The 20159-nt window shown below is 44.5% G+C and overlaps 1 protein-coding gene and 2 long non-coding RNA genes across 4 annotated transcripts; 1 reads left to right on the top strand and 2 right to left on the bottom strand.

Annotated features, from left to right (window-relative positions):
• The first annotated feature begins 3295 nt into the window (after positions 1–3295).
• Positions 3296–4419, top strand: LOC124660441 (putative E3 ubiquitin-protein ligase SINA-like 6). The gene is made up of 2 exons (XM_047198255.1): positions 3296–3532; positions 3697–4419. The coding sequence occupies exons 1-2, from the start codon at positions 3332–3334 to the stop codon at positions 4417–4419; spliced, it is 924 nt and encodes a 307-aa protein (XP_047054211.1). The 5' UTR covers positions 3296–3331.
• Positions 4420–11728: 7309 nt separating this feature from the next.
• Positions 11729–18310, bottom strand: LOC124667686. Of its 2 annotated transcripts, none has more exons than XR_006991368.1 (8): positions 18139–18310; positions 16625–16894; positions 15463–15537; positions 15073–15139; positions 14357–14454; positions 14079–14259; positions 13344–13459; positions 11729–12092 (listed from the first exon to the last, which is right to left on the bottom strand). It is a non-coding gene; the product is annotated as an uncharacterized LOC124667686 (long non-coding RNA). The 2 variants fall into 2 exon arrangements; XR_006991367.1 differs by having other exon boundaries at positions 16625–16900.
• Positions 18311–18475: 165 nt separating this feature from the next.
• On the bottom strand, positions 18476–19272 carry LOC124667689. Its single transcript, XR_006991371.1, has 3 exons — positions 19148–19272; positions 18982–19070; positions 18476–18838 (listed from the first exon to the last, which is right to left on the bottom strand). It is a non-coding gene; the product is annotated as an uncharacterized LOC124667689 (long non-coding RNA).
• Between the last annotated feature and the right edge of the window lie 887 nt (positions 19273–20159).

Here is a 20159-nt window from a genome sequence, read left to right on the forward strand (position 1 = left end):
ACGCCCGTTATCTAGCGGGAGAGATGAGGGACATGAGGAGGAACCGGATGAAGACCACGGCCTTCGTGATGATGGTCATCATGACCATGTTGGTCATGTTGTATGTGATTGTAGTTTAGGTTAGGACCTACATTGTGAGGTGTATGACGATACTTGTGACGACTATGTACCGAGACTTCTAACTTTGTGAAACTTCGTCGTTCGGTGTTGCATATGCACATGTGTTGTATGAATCAACATTCCGAAACGAGACTTGCGTATTTGTATATTGATACCGAAATGAAACTTGGCTCTCTATGTGCTTCTCATATTGCATGTACTGCTGTATAAATATCAATTGTATTTGATGGATTGTGAATGTATTGTAATATGCTGGAAAATGTTGTAAAATTTGAAATTTCGGATTATACTGCCGGCGCACCTCTACCCCCTTCTGCCGGCGCACGGCGACGCGCTACTGCTGACAACATCTACTGCCGGCGCAGCACCACGTGCGCCAGAGCTACACCTCATTGCCGGCGAACACAGACAAGTGCGCCGGCAATAACTGAGCTACCGCCGGCGCACAGGCTGGTGCGCCGGCAATAGCCAGTTATCACCGGCCTGTTTGCACCGGCGGGCTCCAGTGCGCCGGCAGAAGCCCAAATAGGTGCGCCGGCAGTAAGGGTTTTCCTAGTAGTGTACCCAACACTGTCCAAAGACTACCTAACAAGCTTAGAACAGATTTTCATCATAAATATTTGATGTCAATAGCTGCGTGTAAGTGATGGTTGCATTGCAGTCCTGAAACTCCATACCTGCTCCTTTATCATGGCCATCCTTCTCCACTCCTTCTTGGAGCTCTACACCATCTTGTCTTTTTGGTTGCTGCAAATAAAAGCCATAGTAATTAGTTTAGGAAGAATGGTAACAACTTATCTTGTATAAATTGCAACATACATTTGCTCCTTTGTTTTTGGATGCGGCAACTTTAGTTGGCTTGCGCTTCCCCCTTGAGTAACTTATAGGCCAAGTTTCCTTCATCCTCAAATTTTTTGATTGAACCTCCTTTTTCTTGAGCTTAACGGCACTAAGAAACTCACTTGTTGGATGCACATTTGGGTCACTATTTCCTTGGTCCTCACATGGCTTAGTTGTAGCATTGATAGTTGCATTGAGTTTATCATCTATTTGTGGACTAACACAATCAATTGCATTCTCTAACATCAAACAACACTCTAGAGAGTTGGCTACTTTGTGTGCCAAAATGTGAAATTTGTGAGACAAATTCTTGTATCGAAGTTGGGCTTCCAACTTTGGATTCTCAACCACATTCCTTCCTTGTCTATATTGTATGCTTCCATTGCGTGCTTCCCTAGTCCATCTCTTCAACATATAATGTGTTGGAAATATCTTTATGTTCATCAAATCTAGAAACTTTGAGACCATGTCCACACAATACTCCAGTCCTACTGAACATTTCACAACTACATGAAACTGTGTTGGTCAAAGGATCACCAATCACTATGTGCTCCTCCTCAAATTTTAAATCACCATGCAAACTCGCAATAGCAACCGCAAATTTGTTATCCTCATCCAAGACTCTAGTGCAAGCAGCCATGGATCATTCATATTTACTTTGAAAAGATTCAAAAATAATTGGAGTGTACTCTTGGCTTGCTAGCACCAGCATAGGTGTGTGCATCTTGATTCTCGGTAACTTCTTCCTTGTCTCAAACTCAGATTGCAATTCATTTCTTCTTTTTACCTCCATTGTCCTCTCAAAATGCATCAAGAACCGAAAAATATGAAAATCTAACTTCATATGGTTTTTCAATGAATTGTTGAAGCTCTCACTAAGTTTTGTACTTCTCACTCCCAAACTCAACACATCTCTCGTATAACATTCAGCCCACTTTTATTTCAACTTTTAGATATTATCGAACCAAGTTTTCTTATGCACTTTATGTCTCATATTGTCAAATGCTTCTTGAAATTCTACTTTGCCTCATAGCCATACATACACTCACTAAAATCATGAGAATATGAGACTCTTCCCTCGTCATCTTCATCTTCCCGTTCATCTTTTCCTTAATCTTTTTCTTCACCCTTCATTGGAGATAAATGTATGACAACATTTTGCATTATATGGAAGGTGCTTAATCCATGATAGGATTCCGTGAAGACTTTCCCTATTGCTTTCCCCATGGCTGCATCTTGATCCGTATAAATAGTACTAGGCTGCCTCCCATTATGTGTAGCTAGAAAAGTCTCAAAAGACCACTTAAATGAGTCATATGTTTCATCAAATAGGAGCGCAACACCAAAAATGATGTTTCTCTAAACTGGTTTCTGTAAATTACTCATATTTATCTATCAAATATAATTTATCAACATTTGTGTCGGGCCAAACGAACAAATGTGCGCCCGTCACCGGATCCAAACGAACAAATGTGTGCCCGTCACCGGATCCAAACGGACTAAATTGTAGAGCCGTTGGAGATGCCCTTATAGGCATTAGAAGGTTGTGATCGCGACCAATTCAACATGGTTTTTTTTATGTTCTTTCTAGTAAACAGTTGGGTCTACTATTAAGGCTGTTGGTATTGTACTCTAATAACTGACACCACATATCGATGCATGAAATGTAAAAGTATTATAACACGATGAAAAAATGAATAGATTTGTAAAATTAACATCGACTGATATATAGGCGGATATTAGTTGGTAGCTCGTGGGGGAAAAATTTTCTTTTGAAAATTTGCATATTTTGCAATGAGATAAGCAACAATTAGAGCATCTCCAACCGCGGATAAAAAATGGAGAAAAATGCTTTCCATTCACGTCGTCCAAAGTTAAACACAGAAACAACGTCTAAACGCATTTATGTAGCCCTGGTCCTCACATACCATTCTTTTTTCTCACACTTTATCTCACTTACTTTTTCACATGGGGTGATCTCCTCTAATAAATGCATGCATCGTACCTGTTTGAGTGACACAGGTGAGAAGGGCATCTTTTTTATACAGATTTTTGATTTTTTTTTTCTGGTGCTGTTTTTAAATATGTCTCAAATCATCGGACGTTTTTTGAGGGATGGTGTTATCTTTCTCCATCGTAGGAAATATACACGCTCACAAGTCATAATAGTGTTCTGACGGATGATTAAGACTGTGCGTTTTATATCTGCACACCCACATGATATTTGGCTATCCTCTTTGCATTTTTGGCTATCCTCCGCTGGCCCTCCGTCCTCTTTGGCGTTCCTTCCCCCACTCCCATTATTTTTCACATCCAAAAAAGCTGCCTCTCCTTCCTCTTCGGTAAATTGATATCTCCCCGACCCCGAGCAATGGAGCTCGGGGATCACAGCTGTAGGAACGTGACAGAGGCAGACGTGAAGCTAGAGGAAGGAGAGGTGACGCAGGACGGAGGGAGTGCACTGGTGGCGGTGGACGCCATGCCGGAGCCGCCGCAGATGGACATCAGGATGGACGTCGCGCTGCTCCACTGCCAGACATGCCTCCTCCCCCTCAGACCTCCTGTCTTCAAGGTTTGTCCGCCGACATCACGAATTTGGCTGCAATCATGAGAAAGAAAGAAAAGAAAAACCCTCTTCAAGCTTTGTTCTTGCCGGCCACGGCCATGGAAGATGGGTTTTTTTTTCTAAAGAGAATCTGACTTTGTGTCGCCCGGCCATGTGACTTTCTGTCGCAGTGCGAGGCCGCTGGGCACATCGTGTGCTTCTGCTGCCGCGCCGGCCACGGCGGCATCTGCAGCCGCGCCGTCACCCACTGCGCCGAGCTGGACGCCGTCGTCGCCGCCGCCAAGGTGCCCTGCCCCTACAGGGCGTTCGGCTGCGACCGGTACGTCGTCTACCACGCCGTCGCGGACCACCAGCGCGGCGAGTGCCAGTGCGCGCCGTGCTCCTGCCCCGACTCCGGCTGCCACTTCGTCGGCTCGCGCGGCATGCTCCTGGACCATTTCGCCGCCGCCCACTCGCGCCTCGCCGTCACGGTCCGCTACGGCCGGTCCTGGAACCTCAGCTTCGCCCTGTCCCAGCGCTGGCACGTCCTCGTCGGGGAGGAGGACAGGAGCGTCTTCCTCGTGTCCCTGGGCTCGCTCGGCGCGGCCACCGCCGTGTCGCTGGTGTGCGTCAGGGCCGACGCCGCCCCAGCGCCCCAGTTCTGGTGCAAGCTCTCTGTGGAGCTTCCGGGCGACGACAAGGACAAGCTCGTCCTCATGACCTCCACCGTGGGCAGCAGCGCGCTCACCGGCGGCATGCCAGCGCCGGGCCAGGGGATGTTCTTGGCCGTGCCCCAGGAGCTGCTCTCCGGCGACGTGCTCCCGCTCAGCGTCCGCATTGATCAGCTCCGACCTGCCGCCGCCGCCAACAAGTCTGCAACACCGCGAGCGAGGACACCGGGGAGGATGCAGTGAAGTCTCAGTTTGAACTTCTGGATGATTAGACTGACTTGTGGAGGCTTGTTAAGCTAGATTGTTAACTTGTTTGAATCAGTATTAATGCAGCTATGCAAGGGATTAATTCAGCTACGGACATCTGGGTGGATGCAGTGAAAGTCCGAGTTTCATCTTCTGGATGTTACGGATGATTAGACTGAGTTGTACGAGGAGGCTTGTTATGCTATTAGATGAGTTATTCTGTTCTGGCTTCTTCTGATTATTAACTTGTTTGATTCAGTAGGAATAATGCAGCTACGCAAGGGGTTAATTCAGCTACGGATGATTGATTTAGTTACGCACGCGCTCTTCACTCTTTCTTCTGGACAATATTGTGCCAATCAGTAATGCAGCTGCTTGTCTGTATTTGATCCGAGTGAAATTAATTGGAAGAACCTGCTGTACAATTTATTCCGTTTTCTATAGCCTAAGTACACCAGAGTATGCAGAGTGAAGTATATATTCATCTGACCATTTTGTTCTAGCAGATACTTCAGTTGTTTGGTCACATGAAAAGGATCTTTTGTAAACTAGTAGTACTCTCTACGAAAACTAACATCAACTTTCCATTTCTTGTTTGAGATCATTCTTTTCGTGTGAGCAACCTAGACATGCATCATGCTCTCACAAGATCTTCAAGTTCACACAAAAGATGGCAACGGAGAAAGAATTAAATTGTCAAAGCGTTTTTTTTTTCTCACAAACGTGTCAAGTTGTTCAGATTATGCTTTTTGCTCAAGTGAGGATAGTGTGGGCAACAGTGTCAGCCTGCTATGTCTCTTCAAGTTCAGAGCTTCAGCTAAGTAGCGCTAAATGACGATCCTCGTAAAAGAATGTTGTGCACCTTGATAGTTGCAAATTTGTATGTGAACCAACTACAATATAATACCAAGTACCACACAATACATTTTTCTCACAATATCATATCCAGCTGTGCTACAAATTGTACTCTATACTCTACATCTCTATCTGCGACAAAAGATGGAAATCTCAAATCCCGAACTATGTATGCATTTTCCATGTATATGAAAATACACTTGATAATATGTATAAAAAAAACAAGCTCAAAATATATTGTGACATTTAACTTGAAGCAGCGTGAAAATCAAGAGTAGTTCAACCAACAATCACCTACAATGTTTGCAACATAAATATGCTTGGCATTTTCCTACAGTATCAAACTTACATTTATTCTCTAGGAAGAAAAAGGCTCCTCAGCTGTTTGTAATTCGCGGAGCTATGCGCAGCGGCACCCTCCTTGATGTGTGCATAGCTCCACCAGTGATAATATACATGGTACAATATACCAAATGGTACAAGACAAGTGCGAAGATATGTTCTGAGTAGACAGTGCAATGCGAGCAACCATCACACATTTACTCAGTACTACTCAGTTTCCCCTAAGTATCTTCTTCAGTTTGACACATCTACTCCTAATTGTTTCCCACCAGGACTATGTTATCGATTACAGCCTCGGCATGTGTCTGTGCGTCGTCCATCAGCTTGGGGATATTAGAAACATGGATAAATGAGAAGCCGGAGCCGACGTCTTTAAAAGCAAATTCCTTATAATTGGAGAAGGCCAATACTAGTGTCTTCTGGCACCCAGCTAACAGCCGACTCGCGCTTCAGAACATCCACTCAGGTGGGGTCTTCACGCACGTGGTTCAGTATCATCTTCCCATCGAGAGGAGCTGGGATTTTTTTTCCGAAATGGAGACCTAGCCCCAGCCTCTGCAAACAATTGCATATGACTTCTCATTTATTTCAAAGTACGGGTAAAAACATATTCAGAGTTTACAATCAAGGATCAGATAAGATCGAACATGAAAATGAGGCACAAAAATCGACTATCCATTCCTAGTATATTAATATGCCGTCATTCAGTAGCTTGGAAAAAGAAATCCAGAGCAACCATCAGCATTCGGTTGCAGCCAGTAGCCATATCCTCCCGCTGATCCTTCGGGAGAAGTAAGACCTAAAGCTGGACCCAATGGGCAGCACGCCGGATAAACTGCAGAAAAGTAGTGCCATTTTGTTTGTTAAAAACAATATCATTCCTAGTTCTTCAAATGGACCAACAAAGAGCATAAACGCTAATACGAATTCTATCTTTATTGATCCTTCGCATTCTATTTAACTAATTACTGAACATATTAGTAATATTAGATGGAGACGGTAAATTGAAAGGAAGATAGACAATACGCCATATGAGTTTTGCAAAAGGGCAAGTAAGGAACAAATGGTTAACAGTTTCAGTAGAATCACAAAAATAACAATTTTGACAACAATTTCACTTCCTTTTAGCCAAATTATCCTTAGTTAACAACACTTTATTGCTAAGAAACCACAATTTTCTAAAAAAAATCAATAGAATCTTCAATTTTCATAAGTATTTACGGAGAAATCTAGTATGATCATTCATTAAATCGAGATACATAGACTTAACTGTAAAACGCCCTGAGTCTGTAAGTTTCCAAACAAACTTATCAGACTCCGTAGTTAGATTGACTAAAATTAGCCTCTGACACAAATGCAGTCATTCACCGTACTTGGTATCATTTAGACTCCTTTGAAGAGAAATGTTAAGAGGCGTTCTAGCAAATATAGTGGAGACCAAAACATTTTTATGATGCACAATATTGTAAAGAGAAAGATACTGTTGTGCTAAATGCAAATCCCCATCCAAACAACCTCCCAAAAAACGCACATTTGCTTTTTAAAATATCCTCTACTAAAGATATCTTGCTTCACACGCATAAGGCCTCTCCAAACGGAGGAGCTGGGATACCCGGCCAAAGGGCATTGCATGTCACTCGAGCTGCATCTTGCAGGGTTTGCCGCGCTTGACCCCTCCTCCTTCAGCTAGAAGCACAGTTCTGTGACGAGAAGGGTAGTCAGAAAAATATATCAAGCAGAGAGTTTATTAGTTCCCAAGATAGGCTGTACCAGTTTAAAATTCAGTCCCAAAAGGAGGACGCCCTTCTGTGGCGTGACCACCTTTCGGCATATAATTCAATTGCCTCAGCGTCCGCATTGATCAGCTCCGACCTGCCGCCGCCTCCGCCCACAAGTCCGCAACACCGCGAGCGAGGACACCGGGGAGGATGCAGTGAAGTCTCAGTTTGAACTTGTGGATGATTAGACTGACTTCTGGAGGCTTGTTAAGCTAGATGGGTTATCCCGTTCTGGCTTCTGATTGTTAACTTCAGTAGTAATGCAGCTATGCAAGGGATTAATTCAGCTACGGATGGATGATTGATTTTGTTTGGTTCAGTACGCGCGAGGTTCTTCACTCTTTCTTCTGGACAAATATTGTAGTACCAATCAGTAATGCAACTGCTTGTCTGTATTTGATCCGAGTGAAATTAATTGGAAGAACCTGCTGTACAATTTATTCCGTTTTCTATAGCCTAAGAAGTACACCAGAGTATGCAGAGTGAAGTATATATCCATCTGACCATTTTGTTCTAGCAGATACTTCAGTTGTTTGGTCACATGAAAAGGATCTTTTGTAAACTAGTAGTACTCTTTACGAAAACTAACATCAACTTTCCATTTCTTGTTTGAGATCATTCTTTTCGTGTGAGCAACCTAGACATGCATGATGCTCTCACAGGATCTTCAAGTTCAAACAAAAGATGGCAACGGAGAAAGAATTAAATTGTCAAAGCGTTTTTTTTTTCTCACAGACGTGTCAAGTTGTTCAGATTATGCTTTTTGCTGAAGTGAGGATAGTGTGGGCAACAGTGTCAGCCTGCTATGTCTCTTCAAGTTCAGAGCTTCAGCTAAGTAGCGCTAAATGACGATCTTCGTAAAAGATTGTTATGCACCTTGATAGTTGCAACCAACTACAATATAATACCAAGTACCACACAATACATTTTTCTCACAATATCATATCCAGCTGTGCTACAAATTGTACTCTATACTCTACATCTCCATCTGCCACAAAAGATGGAAATCTCAAATCCCAAACTATGCATGCATTTTCCATGTATATGAAAATACACTTGATAATATGTATCAAAAAAACAAGCTCAAAATATTTTGTGCACATGCATGCAGCGAGATCAGCTTCACATTTACATATGGATCTATTGATCATGCCGACGCTTGCTTGCGTTGAATCACAAGAAAGAAAGAAACAAAGGGGAGCTGGATCCGGTCGCAGGACGCGCATGCACACCATCGATCGAAGCTAGCGCAAGGAACGCCTCGGTTATCTCTCCATCTCTATTCATTTCATTCATTGGCGCGGACTCTCTAGCTCAACTGCGTGCCGACGCCTCGGCTATCTCCTTCTTCCCGCGCGCGCCGACGCTGACGCCTCCCCTGAAATCTCAAACCTCCCGGCGCTGTCTATAAGTACAAGGCCATGGCCACCCTAGCCGCGCGTCGGCTATCGCGTGACTTGCAGAGCAGAGGATAGGAGAGGAGAGGCAATGCTATACTCTGGGTCGCTTGAGCAACTCGCTAGAACATTCCGGGTCGCTTGGGCGGCCGGACGTGAGCGCGACGTCACAGCGAGCTCCTTTCCCGACCGCGTGAGTTGTGCGACACATATTTGACGCCGGCGAAGCGATGAGCTAGAGCGCATGCCACTTCGGTGGCCATGGAGAGGTAAGCACCATCGGCTCTCTAGGACACCTACCCTGCCTCCATGGCGATAAGACCAGACCAAACCAGAGGAAATGCCACTCTGGATCGCTTGGGCGGCCAAGAGGCTCCATGGCCGACACACCACACACGCCTCCGGATGGACTCGACCTACACACGCCTGCCCTGTCTACCTAGCTCCATGGCAGGTGACTGACTCTACGAGGCCAGGGTCCTGCACAACCTGGAACATAGCTCAGGATGGACACTCACTCCAGCCTAGCCTCCGGCGACTCAGCGCAACATCGAAAACGGACATGGGGATTCACTCACATTCTCTCTCCCTAGCTAGTACTGCCTTCATGGACCGATAGTCAAAGAACCATAGAGCAGCTAGTTGAATCGAGGCTGTTAATTGATCTTTAAAATCATGGATTTATTTAATCTCACACGGAAAATCCCAGGCGTTTCATTGATTTATTTCGCTAGCTACCTCACCGGTGCATGCGCACCACGGATGGACGCGGCGGCGGCCTCGCTAGCTACCTTACTCGATCGAGTGTGAAATTAGTTAGAAGCTAACCTTTCTTTTTGCATCGCGATATTTCTCTCTGTCCGTCTCTGTTTTCTAGAGCCGAAAAAGAGCTAGTTAGCACATGGAGATGCTGCACATGTTTAATGTTTTCCTCGGCTTTGGCTCGGTTTCATTTCTTTTCTTTCATTGGCGCGGACTCTCTAGCTCAACCGCGTGCCGACGCCTCGGCTATCTCCTTCTTCCCGCGTGCGCGCCGACGCCGACGCCTGCCCCGAAATGTCAAATCTCCCGCCGCTGCCTATAAGTACAAGGCCATGGCCACCCTAGCCACGCGTCGGCTATCGCGTGACTTGTGAGAGGAGAGGAGAGGCAATGCTATATTCCGGGTCGCTTGAGCAACTCGCTAAGACATTACGGGTCGTTTGGGCGGCGCAACCACCATCGGCGGCCGGACGTGAGCGCGACGTTACGGCGAGCTCCTTCCCCGACCGCGTGACTTGTGCGACACGAATTTGGCATCGGCGAGGCGACGAGCTAGAGCGCATGCCACTTCGGTGGCCATGAAAAGGCAAGCATCGTCGGCTCTCTAGGACACCTACCCTGCCTACCTCCATGGCGACCGGACCAGACCAAATCAGAGGCAATGCCACTCCGGATCGCTTGGGCGGCCGAGAGGCTCCATGGCCGACACACTCCTCCAGATGGACTCGACCTACACACGCCTGCCCTGTCTACCTAGCTCCGTGGCCGGTGACCGACTCTACGAGGCCAGGGTCCTGCACAACCTGGAACATAGCTCAGGATGGACACTCACTCCAGCCTAGCCTCCAGCGACTCGGTGCAATATCGAAAACGGACCTGGGGATTCACTCACATTCTCTCTCCCTAGCTAGTACTGCCTTCATCGACCGATAGTCAAAGAACCAGAGAGCAGCTAGTTGAATCGAGGTTGTTAATTGATCAATCATGGATTTATTTAATCTCACACGGAAAATCCCAGGCGTTTCAATGATTTATTTTGCTACCTGTTGCAGCGAGCCAGAGAACTGGAGAAGCTACCTCACTGGTGCATGGTACTGCCTGGGAGATCGACAGACATGCGATGCGCACCACGGATGGACGCGGCGGCAGCCTCGCTAGCTACCTTACTCGATCGAGTGCGAAATTAGTTAGTAGCTCACCTTTCTTTTTGCATCGCGATATTTCTCTCTGTTCGTCTTTGTTTTCCTAGAGCCGAAAAAGAGCTAGTTAGCACATGGAGATGCTCACATGTTTAATGTTTTCCTCAGCTTTGGCTCGGTTTCCTCTTCTTGTTTCTAAGAATACAATACAATAAACTTGCACAAAATTTCTTCTGCACCAAACTAGTGTACTGAGTACTTGTTGATCCACGAAAGGATAAAAGTTTTGCCACGAAACAAGTGTACATTCAGTATCAGTAATCTAGCATACATCTAGCGTAACGAGCTAGCTTGATGGATGGATCCATCCTCTAGTAGTACTATAACAATCTAAAAAGATTGGGATACCACGCGGCCGGGTGCACATCGTTAATTAGTTAGTTTGCTTCTCATTTTTTCTCTACTCGAAACACCAGAAGCGAAACAAGGACGGAGTGATGCGGCCATCGATTTCAACAAAAAGCATACATGCGCAACATCGGTTTGAACAAAAGCATGCCGGTTTGCCGACTCCACGACCTCCCTTCATCGTTCGGTTTAAGTGGTCAGAACCACCAACATACTCGATCGATTGTACGAGCAAGACAGCTACAAACCTTCCTGGATCACGTACTGATGACTCATCACAACGTACAACAGGGAAGATTGTAGCTTTGGTTTTTTGCACTTACGAAACTATCTCCTGCAGATCGATTACTTAGCTGCTTTGTCGTTTCATGATGTTGTTTCATGATACAGCCAAGATGACTAAACATTCCAGAACAATCCACCAGTCATCTGTCCTTGATCACCTCAAGTACCTACTGGTGTCAAATCAAACTTCTTATTTTGAAATACCTAGCTAGCTACGTGAAGAAAATCCCAGGGAGTGCATACTCAAAATTTTGGCATGACCATGCCATGTTTTTGGACATCCAAACCTGCACAGCAACTAGCATACTAAAATTCAAGGCAATAAGTAGCCCATGCGACATACAAACTCAACCACAACTCTAATCATCAACGGGGTAACTGCCCAACAGTCAGCATCAAAGCAAAGCTGATGCACGCACGTCAGCACAAGTTTCCGCAATCCCATCCTATGACGGTTACATACAACACCGACATGATGCAATACGAGATTCTTTCAAATCTGAAAGCTCTGCTGCGTTGCATTACAACCAGAGTAAATAAAAAAAGCCGTTGCACGACGCAAGGCGTGTATACAGAGTTACAGACGGATCCTTCCTTGCTCTCCCAGCTTACATCCAGATGATGCATCCAGATGCAGGTTCCTCGATGCATCTAGCCGTCCTCCAGGATATCCTTGAACAGAACCTTGATGGTCAGCTCCAGAGCTGATTTAGTAGCAACAATAAATTCATGAGGACGTTTCAACAATAATTTGGAGAATAAACTAGGCAAACACAATGCATATCATGTACTGTAAATTTCAAATTCGGGAAGAGTGCATGAGTCTAAACCTCACAGTAAGCAACAAGTTAGCAAAAAGAAGGCCGCTGCTAACTTAGAGGAGAACATTGACCAATCTACTTATCCAGACTAAGACCTGAGATATTTATACCACATGGTTAACGAATAAGAGACATCTAAAAAGGTAAAACATACACAACTTCATAACTGACAATCAGGTATATTCTAACTTGGAAGCTACACCATAACATGACAGCAAACAAAGACTTGCGAATTTTCAATCAAAATGCCATATCACTCATAATACGACGTACATATGTTTCAATCAAGGCAAAATCAAACTTGATTAGAAAGGCGGCACACTTCTAGAAATATTTGGAAGGAAATCCAGAGACAACATGAGACCGATGTGATATGCAAGGCATACATGATTCAAATAATATAGTAAGGAGTCCAACGAACATTAGTAAAGTACTTCTGCACATACTGTCATACTAGTTGTGCTAGTGAACAAAAATAATCCATGGAGCATATTAATAATCAAGAGCTCAGCACGGTTCACTCAAGGCCGGATGTGCCAGGCTATATGTGCCTCGCTAGTAGTACTCAACACTAAGAACTTTCAAATATGTGCTAAGACCAAAGCTTCTTTTTTATCCATCCCTGCTCTGATGCAACAACTCCAACAGCCTAACCTGATGCATGACATGCCACTAAACTGCTCAAATTTAACAAGCGAAATAACAACATGCATGCACACATGCATTTGGCACATAATAAGCCGAGTGATAATAAGTACCTAACTGCTAGATAGTTCACTGATCACTCTCTTCTTACCATGTTCAGTAGCTACAACTAGATAACTAAGACCATCGAGTGAGCCAGCCAATCCTAAATAATTTCATATCTACACAATGTATTTTTCATCAGAGATCAGCTAAGGATACTAAACAAAAGCAGTGCCAATACAAAATATTAATCAGCACAAGCAAGCTCTGCAGACATAGACCAGCCATAAAAACACCACAGGCCGTCAAATTTCCTAGATACACAATATAGCTTCCACTGTAGAACATCACATAATACTAAACCAAAGCAACGCCAAGATCATTCCAATACAACCACACCACCAGAGTCCTAAATGAGAAGAGACAATAGAGGAACATGGCACTCACCCAAACCCCAACAAAGTCGAGGACGAAGACCACCGCTGCCAATCGGATAGATCCGGCAGCCATCGCTACCTCCTAGCAAGCTCCACCAACTGGAAATCCCCTGATACAAAAACACGCTGAAAAATGAAGTGGTCAGGAACTAGTACAATCCTTATGTTATTAAAAAAGGAATTCCTAAAGCTACAAAACATTATAGTCAGACAACAATTTCCAAGCTAGACATACCGAGTACATGTATATGTCATTTTTAAGCTAGGCAAAGGATATACAGCTAAGAGAAGGCATCAGAACACACATAAGCATAATGAGTAAGGAGCTAGATTGTTCCATCCTTTCATAGGAGTTGATTCCTACTAAGAGAAGCATAATATATTTTATCAAGCACAATAATATTTACTAGCTCGAGAATCATGAGATTCGATTGTTACTGTGTCAAATGGCAAAGGCAAAACGAGATAAGACATCATCTTCCAGCACAACATATAAGTTGCAGATTCTGAGTCATTTGGTGGACAGATTCCTCATAGCAAAAATATATCTAGCATTCGCCAGAATCAAGTATGGTCAAATCTAAACTTTCTTTAGGTATCAAACAGCATGGCTTGATACAGAGTCCAAGCAGCTTTTTCTATGCATCTCAAACTCTTAACGTTTAAAGAGTATCCCAACAATCTTTTCTATGCATGCAACACCACAAAACATAATAAAAAGCAAGATTATCAGAAATAGCCTCACCTTTCTCTCATGGGAACACACATGCCACCTCCAGGCAACTTATTGCTGGACATATGACATCAGGTTGTTTGGGTTTCCAAAGGGGGTTTTCACCAATTTGCGCCCACTTGGGTGAGCGTCGACCGGATTGAAATACATGAGCAGTATGATCTTCCAAAGGGTCCAAGCGCTCAATGACGAGCTGCAGATCAGATTTCTTCAATATCGTTAGTAACCAGCTGCGCAAAATCAATCGTTGACAATGCAACAGAGAAAAAGTGTTGACTTGCTGGTTATACCTTTGTTCAGTAGTAAGGGTTCATCGTGGAACTCCCCTGTGCACAGCACTCCTTGCTCCAGCCGCAGAGGCGCAGACAATGGCTGATAAGAACATTAGCTGCAGAGATCAAAATGTGAAGGTTAGCTTAGTTGCTGCCACAAAATGAATGGCAGGAGGATTTCTTTTTAAGCCATAAAAGCTACTGTTTGACAGAAAATAAGCATTCAAGCAAGACCGTGTGGTAGGCCTAGCTGATCAGCATCAAGTATTAAAGTTGGCAACAAAATAACACTAGCAAACTACTTGAGGAGTTCACAACCAAGCAAGACAAAGTGTGGTTCTTTTCTATGCTCTACATACCAACTAACCAAAAACAACACAACAACCTTAATATATTCTTGTACATCCAAATAAAACATTACTGGTCAGATACATGAAAAGAACTAGGCAGACCTCTGATACATTTGCATATCATGCATGTATAAATAGGTAGGCCTGGAAATGGTCACCACAAAAGCATGCAGATACAACACTACGGCAACAGCAGAATAAAGATTGCTTTGCAACTGCTCACCAACCCACGACCACAGGATAATCGCTACGTAAATTGACACCTAAGTCCTAACTAGACAAAGCTCTGATGCAACAAACAAAACAACTATCAAGTAACGACACATGAGAAACAAGAATCGAAGTCTGAATACTTGGTCACCATGCATCATCTCTACTACTTACTTGGTCAAACTGGCTACATCCGGTTGGCCATGGCTACCTTCTAGCCACCTCCACCTCCACTTATCCACTGAGATACAAAAACAAGTAGAAAAAGGAAGTGGTCAGGAACTGGTCCAATTCTTAAATTCTTAGTAAACAAAGGAATTCTAATAGCCCATATCAGCTCCAAAACACTCCAGTTCAAACCACATTCAATACAAGTCAGGTTTAAGCTTGACATTCATCGAGTCAAACCTAACTGACCCCACAAGTTAAACAAAATAATCAAGACCAAATATTTGCACTACTTGAAAAAAATGCAGGTTTAAGCTTGACATTCATCAAGAACAAAGTATGTGCACTATCTGAAAACAAATGCACCAATCGACACGAGCACAGACAAGGAGGTACCTTTGGGTGCCTAGTAGACAATGTCCTGAATGGCATCATCTACAACACCGCAGCGGGAGAACTCTTGATCAGCCGCTGCATTGGCCAACAAAAGGTATGTTTCAGCATCAGCTATATACTTACTATTAGCAGCTCAACATATATTCAACATGTGCAGTACAACTCATGAGAATGAAAAATGAACCAACGAATTGTTCTTAGATAAGGAGTTTACGGCGAATCACATTTAATGAAGGAAGCAAAAGAAAAAAAACAGGACAATAATGCCAGCTTGAAAAGTACTCACACTTAGCTACACTAGAGTGTATGTATTCTTCCAATTTGAATCAAACCACATAGGAAAGCGAAATCAAACCTGCTGAATTATTAATGGCTAAATGGAGCGCTAGTAGCCAATAGAATGGGACTTGTTTAAGGGGACGAGTTGCACGTATGGATCGATGTACAACCAGCGACGATCACAAAGATATTGCACATGACGATCAATGGTTACCTTAAATTCTATGTACATATTGATTCTCATTACATCCTGAACACATCCTATCATAACAGGAGTTCTATTTCCAAAATTACTTAGATATGCAATTCTTGCACAAATCAAGAGTGTAAGCAATTTTTGGTAAGAACAAGCTTTTTTTCTCACACAATAGCAAGATAGAAGAACGTTCTTAGATAAAAAAATAATAAGACACCAACCTGTGCGGTAGCAGTTTTGAAAGAAACTATGCCAGCTTAATAGTATATTCTTTGCTAAACGAAAAATTAACTTGTAGATATCGACATACCAAAGGAAATAAAGTTCCAGTATAACTAACAAGAATATCAGCACTAGCAAAAACATCCCCGAGGAATGCTTATAACAGATAAGAGCAAATAAACCAGGACAATATACTTGGTGTTTCACTTGAGGAGCTGCAACAGTTCACAAGGCACAAATATAGTGGCACACAAGCTACTATCCCAGGTAAAAAGATTGATGCATGAACATTGCAACAATTCACACAACATGCTTCCAAACATACATTCATGCCTCTCCTAAAAAATACAACCATGGCCGGCTGAATTCGGCTGAACCCAGCTATAGCAGCCCACATACATTCAACCTAATTATTTTTATCAAGCACAGAATTTGAATACCACAAAAGAAAGAGAACACTTATACCTGAAACTGGCACAAACACGTCGATAAAGGAACAAAGATGAAGCACCAGAAGCAGCCTCGTATCATCCTGCAGCTAGAACAGGGCAGGGGTGTCCTCTCAGTTCAGGTGGCGGGAAGGCCCGAGCAGGATTGTGCACGGTGTGGCGGCATCATTAGCTGTCATCGCCGGCAAAGATATCGTTGCTGCATGTGGTCGCCACAGCTAGCCGAGCTATGCAGCTCCTCCTGCTCAACCTCTCCGCCTCCCACATCAGCCCGCCGATGCAACAGCTGCAACTAGAAGCAAACAAAAATTAGCATATCTTTTCGTTAAGCATCCGAACTGAGCACTTTTTGAGAATATACTAACATATGCTCTAATTTGACAATCTCAAATAGAAAGTTCATCCTGACTTTCATTACTTCCATATTATGTTTATTAGTAAAGGAATCATAGCTTCTTCTCTAGAAATCAGAAATGGGATCTTTTAATAGAATATCTAACATGAGAATAAACCATATGGAATCAATAACGATCAATCAGACTACAGCAGAAGAAGATAAATGGATGTCCAAAATAGAGCAAGCATCCAGATTCTTTGGAAACCTGAAGCTGAACAAACAAACCTGGAATTCAGATTATGGATAAGCTCCAATTTTGAATTTATGAATAAAGTTTCAATCTTTGTACAGAATATCTAACATGTGAATCAACAATATTAGATTATTTAACACTACAATGCTACATTTATATCAGCATTGGTAAATCACACTTGCCATACTGTGGACCAATACAAAATTCTACACAGCAATGAGTACCAATAATTAGAGCACTAACAATCCATTTTTTTCCAAAGTTTCAGCAAGCGCAAAAGGATAGCAGGAAACCCATAACCAAGTGCAAATTCCGACATAGACCTAGACATGAAGCATCCATAAGCAGCAGCAACCAAATAGCTACACTGCATACATTTTTGCAACATCAATGAAGTACCAACGACCAAATTTAATACACAAAAAACTTGAACGTTTGTGGCAGAAACAACCTATTAAAGATTTGACAGAGCCTAATGAACACCTTTATTTTCACAAACATAGAAAAGTATCAACCATACACAACAGGCACCAACAAAGAAAATTCACCTTTACTCTCAGGCCAATGGTCAGATGGCAAAACTACCAATGCCATGCAAACAATAAGTAACACTTTAGTATCACGATACCATATCTCTCTGCAAAATTACCCAAGGCAAGTCGCTGCTGCACATGGATTTAATTGACAATAACAATTCCACAGAAAACAGGGAGCATCCTTGAGAAGTTGAGGATTACCCAAGGCTTGTTCACTCCTCTAACCAAGATACACCCAAACACACACACACATACGGTGCTGATGAGATATATCTGTCGATCACACCTGAAATGAACCTTGTGGGGTTTATACAGGCAAGCTTTTATTTACTACCGAGGTGCTCAATTTAACACGAGAGAAAGAAAATTTAGCAAGGCTACATGGAGGAGGAAAGAGAGCTCACCGGGAGAAGCTTGTTGGGGTGGCGTCCTGTTACGACACGGAATGGTGGCCAGCAACAGGAGATCGCCGGCGGCGGCTCCCCAAGGAGGCCGGCAGTAGCACCTCGCGAAGGCCACCCCTAGCTATCCTCCACACCTCCCTGCCGCCAGTCTTGCGCCACAACGAGCTTCTGTCAGCCCCGCTCCTCCAGCCTAACACACGGCCGTTGCCCCCGTTGCTCGCGCCGACCAGCCACCGGGAATATGGCTGCAGCTCGGGCCTTCCCTGCCCTTGGCCCGCTCGGGCAGCCACAGCAGGAAGCACGAGCATGGCGGACCAGCAACAGGCAGCAGGCCATATCTCCGCAGAATTTTTTTATGTCAGTTTACAGTTTGCCAGTAACAAAAAGAACAGTAAACCAGAAGAACGGTTGCATGGAGAATTTCTTTTAAAAGAAACACATGCTTGTAAGCCACGGAGGCGGCGCACCATCAGGCAAGCCAACCTTGCTGCGAGCAGAATGGTGGTCGGCCGGCATCTCACGGAGGTGGTCAGGGAGGTCGGCGGCGGCTCCCCATGAAGGCCAACAGGAGCACCTCGCGAAGGCATCCACCTGCTTGTCCTCGCTCGACGCCTCCCTGCCGACAGTCTTGCGCCGCAGCGAGCTTCTGACAGATGTGCTCCTCCTGCCAACAATGGCCGTCGTGGAGCTTCACCGTTGCCTGTGTAGAAGAGAAATGACCAACACGATCACTCACTTCACTTCAGCAACGAGATTTCTGGAGATAAATACTGTAGTACTATTGCAGTTTGCAGCGCATCATTGCAATCTGAACCCCCAGCACGCAGCAGAGGAGCAAAATACCAAGGAAGAAGAAGACATGGGGTTGTGTGTCTCTGCATGCTCATCCTCCTAATCTCGCGAGCGGATTCACCTTTGTAATTATGCCGCTGCTGCTAAACAGAGTTGCTAAACTGATGACCAAAGCGAAAGCGAACAGAGTCTGCATCCAAGGGGGGAAAAAATGAACCTTTCAAGTGTCGTGGTCGCCGGGATGGACCCTGGTGCCGAGCAGCTCGATCTCCTGCAAGTCGCGGACAAGCGGATGTGCCGTGGCCGAAAGTCGAAGATGCAGGCCACGGAGGCGGCGGCCCGGCGAGGTCGGGAGCGGCGCATGGGCAGAAACCGCATCGCCTGCGGTGGGGGATCCCCACCGTCCACGGGGACGACGGATGCAACTCCGTCCCTCCCTGCCCTCGGGGGTGCTGGGCTAGCTCGCGGTGGCCACAGCAGGGGCGGGCGGCGTGGATGCTCCGGCGATCCCCGCTCCCCGCTCCCCCGAAAAGGAGGCGGCGGCGGTCTCGGGCGGAACACCGGTGTTGGTTGTGTTGGGTAGAGAGATGTGAGTGTCAATTGGAAACTCTCACGGGATTAACCCCAAAACATGCCCGTGGTTAATTAAATTAAACGTCATAACTAGTAATGTGATCCCACGGAATTTGTGCCGCACCTCCTTGTTTACCGCACCCCTTTTGTTAATTTTGATGATAGCCATCGGTTTGGACGACCCTAATCTTCTTATTGGGCCCTAGTCCCAAATTTCAGCTACAAAATATTTTTTCCATCGCTTAGTTACTTCCCAAATTTGGTCACTTTATTATACATACAAGCATGCATCCCTAATCTCAAAAGAAAACAATATATGGCCTCTCACGTGTGTGTGTGTGTATACCCATGTTTCTCTTTCACAAAGAACATGCATCAACTTACACTACATGGCTATGTATAGGGAGGGTCGTAAGGGGTCCGAATCGCCGGCATTAGCTACGACCTCCGACAAGTAGAGGGCGAACAGATGAGATCCATAAAAAGGTACAAGTCTCAGAAAAGTGAGATGATTCCTAAAGTCTAAATAGTAAGCTCTAGATGCATGCTCGACCGAGAACCTCGATACCTCGAAGATGGGGAAGACCACCTGATGAAGAACATAGTGGGATTGGTTGGACACCGAGAGCGTTTTTCCACACAATCGGAAGTCATAT

The sequence above is a fragment of the Lolium rigidum genome, chromosome 6 (genome assembly GCF_022539505.1).
Source record: "Lolium rigidum isolate FL_2022 chromosome 6, APGP_CSIRO_Lrig_0.1, whole genome shotgun sequence".
In the NCBI taxonomy this organism is placed as follows: domain Eukaryota; kingdom Viridiplantae; phylum Streptophyta; class Magnoliopsida; order Poales; family Poaceae; genus Lolium; species Lolium rigidum.

Bases quoted from the DNA above. Each gene is read 5' to 3' on its own strand.
- LOC124660441 (XM_047198255.1), top strand. From the start codon at position 3,332: ATGGAGCTCGGGGATCACAGCTGTAGGAACGTGACAGAGGCAGACGTG. The intron at 3,533-3,696 runs GTTTGTCCGCCG...TTTCTGTCGCAG, and splicing joins TCAGACCTCCTGTCTTCAAG to TGCGAGGCCGCTGGGCACAT.